Consider the following 11,418-nt stretch of genomic DNA (forward strand, 5'->3'; position numbering starts at 1 on the left):
TATTCCATAGCTACCCACCCCCTTATTAATTGCTGATTCAAATCTTACCCATTTATCCTCCACCATCCATTCCATCGCCATTAGTGCCTTCAACTGAAATGCGTCATAATAGGCTTGTAAGTATGGTAGTCCCCATCCCAAATCATCTTGAGGCATATACACCAATTTTTTTGATATTCTTGCTTTTTTTCTACCGAACACCCAGCTTTTAATCTTTTCATCCCATTTCCCTAATACTTTCTGGTCAATTTCTATTGGGAGTACCTGAAATAGGTATAACATCTTTGGTAATAGGAACATTTTTGCTGCTCTAATTTTCCCCAGAATGCTCAGATGTTTGTTCTTCCATTCCTTCATTTTCTTTATTATCTTTGACCAGGTCTTACTGTAATTAATTTTATGTAACCTCTCTGTATTTTTGTCAAGATATACTCCTAGATACTTAATTTTGCTAACATCTGATTTCATCCCTGTTAAAGCTAATATCTCACTTTTAGTATCCCTATCTACATTGAGAAACATTATTTCAGATTTTTTAATATTAACGCCAAGCCCCGAAATTAACTTGAAATCCTCTAGAATAATTAGCAATTCTCTTATTGCCTGCAATGGGTTAGTTAGTGTCAGTAAAATATCATCCGCAAAGAGGTTTAATTTAAGTTCTTCCTTAGCTATTTGGAATCCCTGAATTCTGCCACTATTTCGAATCCTATCTGCTAGAGGTTCCATTGCCAATGCAAATAACATTGGGGATAGTGGGCAGCCTTGTTTTACTCCTCTCTGAATTAAAATTTCTCTAGTATGCCCTCCATTTATCCTAATTGCTGCTTTGCCGTCCCTATATATTTCCCTTATTGTATTTAGGTATGGTCCACTGAATTTAAATTTTTCCAATACCTGCATTAGATAATTATGATTTAAGGTATCGAATGCCTTGTATACGTCTAATTTTAATAAAGTTAAATTTTTCTTATTTTTGCAAAATAAGGCATTTAATATATTTCTCAACGGGTGGGCTATAGATCTGTTTTTAACCAAACCATATTGGTCCTCCTTAACTAGTTTTGGCAGAATATTTTCCAGTCTATTGGCTAACACTTTTGCGAAAATTTTATAGTCCTGATTCATTAAACTAATCGGTCTATACGAATTTACATCCAAAGGGTCCCTCTGGGGTTTTAATATTGGCACTATTTCAGCTTTCTTCCATGAATCTGGGGTTTTACCGCCTTCTAATATATAATTAAACAGACTTTGCATTTCTGGGATCAGCAGGTCCGCCATTTCCTTATAGTATTCCCCCGTAAATCCATCCAATCCAGGTGATTTCCTATTTTTTAATCTCTTTATTACTTCTGCTATTTCCTGCCTTGTAATTTCTTTATTTAAGTTTTCCCTTTGTTCCGTTGTTAATTGCTTATCCAATTGTTCCTAAAATTTTTGACTTTCCCCAGAATTAAACAATTGTTGATAAAATTTAGCAAATTCCTCTCTTATGTAATCATTTTTGTAAAGCTTTCCCCCCCCCGGATATTCTGATTCCTTTCATTTCTTGGCACTGGAATTCCCACAATCATCCTGAAGCTGATGGTCAATTCATGCCAGCCACAAATGGACAGACAGAGGGACACACTGATTCTTTTATTATTAGATATTCATGGTAACAGCAAGCCAAGTGGTTTGTTTTGTTATGATATTTGGTCTGGATCAGGGTCAAATTGGGTGGCTCAGGTGGAATCTCTCGGCTTCTTCACCCACTCACTCAAGGCTCCTTATAAAGACTATGGCGATTCCCAGCTGATGGTCTCCTTCACAGTCTGCCATCTTGTGGTTCTTCTTGGCTCACCTTCCTCAGCAACACATTTTCTTGGCCTTTGACGATGCATTGTTCTGGCATCCTCCTGTTGGGATAAAGGACAACCATGGTCCAGAATTGCACCTCAGCTGCTCTGCTCAGACATTATGCCAAACATCATGGTTTGAATGAATCATAGTGTAGAACCCAAACTCAAGTTCCAAGCTGTTGTTTTCTATCGGCTCAGCTCAGTATCTCTGTCTCCAAGTGCAGCAACCTCCAGAGGTGGTGGAAGAGCCTTTGGCTGATTTCACACAAGGAGCTGTGCCGCCGTCACACTTCCCTTTGCCTTGTTTCCATCGGTCAATTTCCCACTCAAAGCTGCATGGCCGCATTTTGATCTACGGCTTCGCCCGATTTTCCCCGCGGTTTCGTGATCTTCAAAAAACAGGATCACAAAACTCTGGGGAAAATCGGGTGAAACCGCAGGTCAAAATGCGGCTGCGCGGCTTCGAGTGGAAAATTGACCAATGGAAACGGGGCAAAGGGAGGCGTGACGGCAGCGCAGCTCCTTGTGCAAAATCAGCCATACTGATGTTTTCTTAATTCACATCAAACCAAAGTTAGCACAAGCCAAGATTTGCAAACCCACTTCAAGCCACAGTTTCTGGCTGGCAAACGAGAATAAGTTGCAATCCATGACATATCTGTTCAAAGCTCAATTAAGCTTCCTGTTAGGGTTGCTAACAGGGACAGGACACATTTCTCCTGGCCAGTTGGCAACTCTGCTTCCTTTTTGGATTGAATCAATGTATTTGAGCATCAAGTACACCTGTAAACATAACTTCAGGTTTTTTTATGTGAAAAGAGAACTCCTGGAGTCAGTCTTCTGAGGCGAAAGACTGGCCTGCTCCCAAGAGCAAAATGAAAAATTCAGACCCTGTTCCAAGGAAACCCATTCTCTCCTCCGAATACGATCCTTTCCACATTTGCCTGCCATTACGGATCTTCTCAGTGTTCGAGTCAAGGCAATTTAAGTCCACAGCAAAACAGCATCAAAGTAACCAGGGGCAACAGCAGGCTGAAACCGGGCTGACCACTGAAGGGAGGTAATGTAATACAGAATGGGGGAAAAAACCTGGAATAAAAAGGAGGTTGAACTTGATTTTAGTGCAGAATTGCTTTGAGGACACTGTGGTGAACATGTATTAAGAGGAGAGTGCAGAAAGGGCCAACATTAGAGCAAAGTAAGAACTCCCACTGAGTCAGACCAAAAGTCCATCACATCTAGCATCCTGTTTCCAATGGTGGACAGCCTCTGTGGAAAGTTCAGAAGGAACCCAGAGAACTTCCAGGCCAGAGGCGGGATTTGAACCTGGGTCTCTGTGATCCTAGTCCAGGGGTACCTAAGCTTTTTGAGCCTTAAAGCACCTTTGGAATTCTGACACAGGCCTCTTAGGCACGCACAGCTTACTGTGGAGAATCCAAGCTGTCTAGCTTTTAAGCTTGACTTTGGATTCTGTGCCCGTAGTACTCACCATTCTTTTTCTCTGGTGTATTTATTCTGCAGGCCAAGCACTGGTCTGCCTTCTCCTGCCACCCGGTTGAAACTGGGCAGTGGGAGAGGGCAGCCCAGTTGGGAGTCATTTAATTTTTTTTTTACAAGTGACACTAGACTAGCAATAGTCTCATATTAGACTCATTCCTATTGTAAAAAAAATTAAAACCAATGAATAGCGGAAGGTACATAGTGAGTGGAATGACCTTGATGTGGGTGTGGAGTGACCTTTGAGTGGCAGCAAAGGGGCAGGGGGAAATCTGAGGGAATCTGTAAGTTTTTGAATTACTTTAGGCTCAGAAGAGAAACAAGGGGAAAATCAGCACAAAAGCACTCTCAGAAAACCTGGAGAAACAGCGATCAGAAAGCAAACTGAGCACTGAAGGGGGGGGGAATCAATGCAGAATGAAAAAGAAAACCCGATGGACATGCACAGTGAAAGTGAGGCAAAACACCCGTGCATAATGGGCAACAGTGTGCTGGGCGCAGCCACAAAATGGCTGCCACATCTTACCTTCATTAACAAAGTGAAGATTCTTGAATCTGCACAGCCAGTCAAGTTTCCAGTGGCCAATCAGAAGTCTTGCTGGGCAAAATCCCCACCTGGCACTGCCCACTGTCTAAAAATACTTGGGGGGCACCAGGAAAGGTGTTGGCAGGTGCCATGATGCCCACAGGCACCACATTTGGGACCCCTGTTCTAGTTGAACATTCAGACCAGAGCACCATGCCACATCACATCACCATATGATGGCCATCCCCGGTTCTTTGTCCCAAGCCTGTATCCATGGACGGTTTGCTTAACTATCATGGCTAATACCTGTTGAAAGTTCTTGTCTCCTCAATGAATCTGTCTAAATAGAGTTGTGACATTTGAATGTGAGACTCAAATCCCATAGCCGTTATGCTACACCAGTTCTTTCTAGGCGATGCCACCTCTACCTTGTGTACGTCGCGCACCTTGCTGGTGCTAATCTGTTAGCAAATACGAGTGGATGAAGCAGCCCTGCCTTTCTGAAAGTCACTCACCCGCTCTCGACATCCTCAATGGTGTCTGGAAGTGGCACATTGCGTGTCTCCGGCAGGAAGATGGCAGCAATCCCTGACAGGATCGTGGCTGTTCCGTATATGATCGGCGGGAGGTATGGGAAATATTCCCCCGTTATCCTTACCATCGGTGCCACTATGCCCCCCACACGAGCCAGGGTGCTGCCCAGCCCCATCCCGGTCTGTCTGCAAGTGTAGAAAACAACCTTTAAAGGAGAAACCATAGAATTGTAAAAACAAAGAGCAGGTTTCTTTGGATTCTTTAATCAAAAATAGTGACCCAAAATGTTCAGTGGATCAGAGTTTCTTTTCCCCCACTAGGCTGCCTGGAGATATGTGCTTTGGACATCCATGTGCCCACATCCACTTCTCCATGCAATGACTCCTAGGCAGGTACTCCTCTGAATATTACTGCACGGATAGGTGGATGACAAGGGAGGGGTTGCTCCAGGATTGCATTTCTGACAGCTGCTTCCCTGCTTGATCTTGCATGTATGATCAGAATCTCGTTGCTCCCACAGAATTTTTTAAAAAACCAGCAGCTTTCAGTCTGGTCAGCGTTGCTCCATAGCAAACTTTGGAAAGGTGGTACAGTAGCTGGCAGCACTTATCAAAGCCAACTGCTCCTTCCCGTTTTGTACTGCCTGCTCTAACTATTTTTTTGTTTGCCATCAAGTCACAGCTGACTTACAGCAACCCCCGTAGGATTTTCAAGGCAAGAGACGTTCAGAGGTGGTTCACCATGGCCTGCCTCTGCGTCACGACCCTGCACTTCCTTGGTGGTCTCCCATCCAAATACTAGCCAGGGCTGACCCCGCATAGCTTCTGGGATCTGCAGAGATCAGGCTAGCCTGGCTGCTATCTGGGTGGAACCAGGGAAATCCAAACTTATCCACCCACACAGCAGCCACCCATGCTTTGCTGTGATCTTTCCCAAAGCTTCAGAGCAAAGCGGGTTTCAGAAAGATTGGAGAAAAGCTGAGGAAATCCCAGGAGGTACACAAATGCCCCACAATGCCAGCTCCTCTATATCTCCCAGCTATTGGCATTAAAGCTATGAGCAGTAATTTGGCTACTGCATAAATGAGTTTGCTCTGGAGCTATCCTTCCTGAGCTAAGAGAAAAATGTGTGAGCCGGAGGCTAAAAAACTGTGAGCTAGCTCACACTAACTCAGCTTAGAGGGAACACTGGTTGCCACCAAACAGCCCCATCGCACCTGACATGGCTGGCATGATGACATCACCTGGCGGTGATGTCATTGTGCCGGGCATGTCATACAAGGGACACTCTAGCACTCTATGGTGACCATACAGTTTTTAACCCAAATGCTAGAGCCCCCCAAACAATGTGCCCGACATGATGATGTCACTTCCAGGTGATGTCATTGTGGCACGCACACCAGAAGACCCTGGGAGCCAGGCTGGAGCCCCCCACCGGGACACAGGTAAGACCTGGCAACCCTACTTCCAGCTGATCTCCAGCTGACAGAGATCAGTTCCCCTGGGGAAAATGGCTGCTTTGGAGGGTGGGCTCTATAGCACTGTGCCCTGCTGGCGTCCCTCTCCCCCACAGACTCTGCCCTCCCCGGGCACCACCTCCAGATCTCCAAGAATTTTCCAACCCAGAGTTGGCATCCTTGGTCAACCAGGAAAACCCCACTTCCCATGGGCACTGAACTTAAAACAAGTGAGTTTCTAAACCCAGAGATCTGTCAGCTATGCTGCCATGGGGGTTGGGATGTTCTTTCAGTGTCTGTGCACATTGCTTTCGCATTCCTTTCTCTCTGCTTTGTGCTGAAATGCTTATCTCTAAAGAAGTACAGGTGGCGATGTGTGTTGTCTGCCTTCCAGGCCAGCCGTGGGAGCCGAACAATTCCCAGCTTCACATAGTAACGCTTGCCGGCTCTAGCCCGCGCGCGGGAGGGTGCCTAATTGGCCAGCGCAGTGGGGTGTGTGCATACGAATGCCCTATATCTCATTAGGTTCAAGAGGCAACCGCTATTCTTAACAGTGACTATGTTAATGCATCTATGGCTCTTCAATAAAAGTATAACCTTTCTAAGGAAGTGTGTACTCCGTTGTTGGCTGTGGGTTCTGACAAGATCTTTCTTACACCCAATCTCAGCCATAATCACCCCCATACTTATGCATCTTGACTCTAAGTGGCCCTTCCTGACAACACCTCCCCCCCATCCCATATAAGTAATGGCTGAGGAGGTTCTGTTCCACTGTGTCTGAGGACGTGTGCTTGCACATGAACGCTTATACCATGAATAAAACTTTGTTGGTCTTAAAGGTGCCACTGGACTCAAACTTTGTCGTACTGTTATCGCTGTAACCCTCTTTTCAGTCAAACTTTAGACAGGTGTTGTTGTTTTTTTGGCCATAGGTTCTTTTGCTTGCATCGTTTCCCAGTTCTTCAGCCCTAGCCCCACTGCATTGTTCTGTTCATTAGAGACCTTTGCTGTTTAACTGAACTGTTAGTATCATATTTTGTAATCCGCTTTGAGTCTTAAGTGACAAAGGGGGGCTATAAACAAAGATGACAACAACGATGATGACGATGATTTCCTTTAAATTTAAACAGCTACACCAGCTAGGTTGCCAGCCCCCCCCCCGGGCCACCACCAGGGGATGGGGGAGGGAAGGGTGGCCAGATCTGGGTTGGGAAACGTCTGGAGATCTGGGGGGTGGGTGGAGCCTGGGGAGGACAGGGACCTCAGTGGGGGTTCAGTGTCACCGAGTCCGCCCTCCAAAGCATCCATTTTCTCCAGAGGAACTGATCTCTGTAGTCTGGAGATGAGCTGTGATTCCGGGGGATTCCCCAGGTGCCACCTGGGGGCCGGCACCCCTAACACCAGCCCAAGTGTGCAGATATGCAATTGTCCTTTTACGTACTAAAAATAAAACACCCATTTTTTACAAGAGGACTCAGCTCAAGGCATGGCAGCAACAAACAGGAGAGGGTAGGAAATGTACCTGATCACTGTTGGGTAAAGTTCTCCTGTGTACAGATAGAGACAGTTGAAGGATGATGCCAGGCATCCTTTCCCAAGTACCGCCAGGGAGGTTCTCAGGGTCCGGAGATCTTTGACGGGGAGTACAGAATGGAGGCAAAACAAGAGGTTTATTGAGAGGTTTACTGTTCAGGTTTCTAGTCTTGGCTGAAGGGTTTTCACTACTTGGGGCGAGGACAACATGACCACCGTAGGAAATAAGATGCTGGACTTCATAGATAATTTGTCTGATCTAGCATGCTCTTAAATCCTTATAACTGTTCCAATGAGTTTAATAATATGGGGGTGGCCTCTGAGCATGTGCAGAATGCTCATCCTTCACCATTTTATAAAACAGCCAACTCCAACACATGTGGGTTGGCCCCAAACAGTCCCAGACTGTGGCCGATTCCCCACAAGCAGCTGTGCCACCCTTGCTCTTCTGTTTGCCCCGGTTGCATTGGTCAATTTCACACTATTCGCTGCACAGCTACATGACCCACATCTCCCCCCGATTTCCCCCATGTCTTCTCGGTCTAACAAGGATCAAGAAGACATGGGGGAAATCGGGGGGAGATGTGGGTCATGTAGCTGTGCAGCGAATAGTGTGAAATTGACCAATGCAACCGGGGCAAACAGAAGAGCAAGGGTGGCACAGCTGCTTGTGGGGAATCGGTTTGTGTTATCTGAGAGCACGGCTGCCAACTGAACAATTTCCCAGCAACATGACCATGTCCCCTCTTTCTTCTGGCCAGTTACCCCCTACCCCTGTTATAATGGAAGGACTGAGAGAAACACTGTTTTTAAAAAAACCATTTAAAGGATTTTAAAAAATTCTTATTTATAATAATATACTTTATTGTCACTGTACATAGTACAACGAAATTTATCATTTCCCTCATGACTGGAATGACTCATATAAAGTTATTTCAGCCATGAGGGAAATGGAAAAGAAGGGTGTGCAGGTGAGTAGCTTTTAAAGGCCATTTTGGCTCCCTTCCTCTCCCTGGATTTGTTGCGGACCAGCTCCCCCTCCTTGCCAGATTTGCAACTTCCAAGGTTTGATAACTTTATTTGAGTGTTGTACTCCTTCCCATCCTCCCTAAGATCATTTGCAATGCCTTGGAGGATTCTGGGAAACCAGCTGACCATCTTTGGCTGGTTGCTTGCAACCTCTGCTCTGGGAAGACTAGAGAAGGGAGTCATTCTGAGCTTTTACAAAACAACATGCCACCCTCCGCTCTTCAACCATAAAGTCTGTATGCCCCAACAGTATCTCACCATTGGGCACAAATATATTGGCCAGGATGGCCAAGCCAGCCAAAATAACGGACAAAGCCTGCGTGGTTCGCCGTCCAATGTAGTTCATACCGATGGCAGCAATCAGCTTGGCAGGGATATCGATGGAACCAAAAGCCACCTGGATCAGGTAGATGCTGAAACCGAAGTTCTGAAGATCCATGACGAGGCCATAATAGGAGAAACTAGTAGCAAACCTGATGAAGGAGTGTAAGGACACAGGAAAGAAAGGCAGTAAATGCCAGCTCCTGGTTGTTGCTATCAGTCTAAATGGGCTATGCCATCACATACAACAGGCATAATGGTGAATGTGATTACCACAGCCTAGGGGGCATGGCTGGTGCTCATTACTGAAGTGGCAGAGTCCCTACCCACATTCTTAGAAAACTGAGAGGACCCTGATTTCACATTAGCAAGATGGGCCTGCCCTTTGTTCTGACAAAGGACTCGCAGCCCCCCCCCCCAAAAAAAGTACCTTTGTGGACCCCAGTTTGAGAAATGTGGATCTAGCATACCAGACACTGGAAATACAGAAGGAGATCCGGCGTACAGTGGGTGTACGGGCCAAGCTGACGAATGAGTATGAGGAATTTGCCAGGGCCATTTCTTTCTGCATGTTAGATTTCAAAACCTGCAATAAAACACAGAGCAAATCAAACAATTTGACTAGACGCCTCTGTAAATTTAAGTGTAAAGATGTGTTGCTGGTGACCAAGATCAAGATAATTCATGCCATAGTATTCTCTGTTACTATGTATGGGTGTGAAAGTTGTACAACGAAGAAAGCTGACAGGAAGAAAGTTGGTTAATTTGAAATAGGCTTGCCAAGTGACGCGACCACGCCGGGCACGCTGGGGGCGGGGCCACGGTCATCCGAGGGAAAACTCTATGGCCCTCCGGGAGTCCCCCGCTGCGGCGAAAATTACACTTGGCAACCCTAATTTGAAATATGGTGTCGAGGGAGAGTTTTATGGATACTGTGGACCGTGAAAAAGACAAATCAAGGTTTTAGATTCTAGAATCTAGGTTCTAGATTCAATCAAGCCTGAATTCTCCCTAGAAATTAAAATGACTAAACTGAGGCCATCCCACTTTGGTCACATTATAAGAAGACAAGAGTCACTGGAAAAGACAATAATGCTAAGAAAAGTTGAAGGTAGCAGGAAAAGCATAAGATGGATGGACTCCATCAAGGAAGTCACAAAGCCCTTGGTTTGCAAGATCTGAGCTGTTAACAACAGGATGTTTTGAAGGTCATTAATTTATAAGTTCGCTATAAGTCAGAAGCGACTTGATGGCACTTAGTACACACCACTTTGAATGTTTCCCTGTTTTTTCTTGATCACCATTTTTTACTCCATTCCAGGGCCTCAGCAGCTAAGTACAGGCTTTGTACAGGAGGCTATGGCATGAAGTTTGGCGACTTGGAACTCTCAGCTTCCAAATTTTTTAAAAATACCTAAGCTTAGTGAACTGTTTGTTTCATTGTCGGTTGCTGGAGGCAGTGGATAGGTTTTTCAGGCTGTTGAAAATGGGTCCTACTGCTGGTGGTGCGCTCGTTATCCCTTGTTTTATCTCAGATGAATAGGGACGGTCAAGTTCTTGAACTCTGCAAGATCCTTTTTGTTTACAGGTGGCATGTAAGTGTATACCACACACCTCTCAAAATATTCTTTTTAAAAAGCTTTTATATTCAACAACAAAAATCTGACTGCAGCCTAAGAAAGCCCCAATTTTAATTAGAATCTCCATCCTTTATAACTTATTGTGTTTCCTTGCTCAAGAAGCCCTGTGATGAGATTACCACTAATATTACCATTTCACAGAACGGGAAAACTGAGGCTGATTTGACTGATGACCACATTAAACATTTCAATCCCTCCCTCCAGCCTTATTTATGCTATAAGGGTTTACCTTGGATTTATCACTGACTTGAAGTCAATGCAGAAGGTATGAATTGTGATTTGGGTAAGATTGGCTGGTCATGAAACAGCCATTGTTGTTTGAACTCACCTTGTCAAAAACAAGGCCAAATATTTGTGAAGTGGCCCAGTTGTGTTTGATAATGAAATGTAGAGCTAAGAGTGGTGACGGACAGTTATTAGTAAGTGAGAGTAAATGTCTGGGGAGATGCTTTCCTTCCCATGGTATAGGCACAATATATATATATATATATATATATTTTGCCCAAAGTTGCTTCCAGTAAAACAGGTTTCTGAAACAATACAAAAACTCATTTTGACCAGAGGCAAAAATAGAACATGTACACACTCCAGAAGCATCCACCTTCAGCTCTCTGAAGCAACTCTTGTTTTTGTTTCCAGGTGGCAGGAACAGGGAATCCAAGTGGCCTCAAAGAATTGAGGAAAAACTCTCCACACACAACTCCCTCTAGTGACAGCAAAACCCAGTGTTGCCTGGTGACTGACTGGAAACAAACACTGATCTTCTGTGAGTGATTCCACGTGATAGAGAAGAGTAGAACCTGTTATTGTTGCTGCTGTTATCTATATATCTAATTCCCAACTTGCCCCCTCCGTGCGGATACTTAAATCAGCATGGAGGGGGCAGCTGGGGGGCTGGGGGAGGTTTGTGCACACGTGGGCCAGTCCCCACGTGTGCACAAAAATATAAAAAAAATAAAAAATAATTCGGGGGGATGTTAAAATCCCCCCGAAAGTGCAAGAGCGTCTCCTGCGCGTGCGCAGGAGACGCTCTGCGAA

At 45.1% G+C, this 11,418-nt stretch overlaps 1 protein-coding gene across 1 annotated transcript in view; it reads right to left on the reverse strand.

Moving 5' to 3' along the window:
- Positions 1-1,706: 1,706 nt before the first annotated feature.
- LOC107111042 (solute carrier family 22 member 6-A-like) overlaps positions 1,707-11,418 on the reverse strand; it is a 30,529-nt gene continuing 20,817 nt past the window's right edge. The window contains exons 6-10 of the mRNA XM_015411939.1: positions 9,211-9,326; positions 8,678-8,892; positions 7,380-7,488; positions 4,383-4,586; positions 1,707-1,901 (exon numbers count right to left, since the gene is read on the reverse strand). Coding sequence (XP_015267425.1) covers positions 1,811-1,901; positions 4,383-4,586; positions 7,380-7,488; positions 8,678-8,892; positions 9,211-9,326 — 735 coding nt within the window. The 3' untranslated portion in view covers positions 1,707-1,810. The remainder of the gene's footprint in view (positions 1,902-4,382; positions 4,587-7,379; positions 7,489-8,677; positions 8,893-9,210; positions 9,327-11,418) is intronic.

Source organism: Gekko japonicus, unplaced genomic scaffold (assembly GCF_001447785.1).
Source record: "Gekko japonicus isolate JY-2015 unplaced genomic scaffold, Gekko_japonicus_V1.1 scaffold563, whole genome shotgun sequence".
In the NCBI taxonomy this organism is placed as follows: domain Eukaryota; kingdom Metazoa; phylum Chordata; class Lepidosauria; order Squamata; family Gekkonidae; genus Gekko; species Gekko japonicus.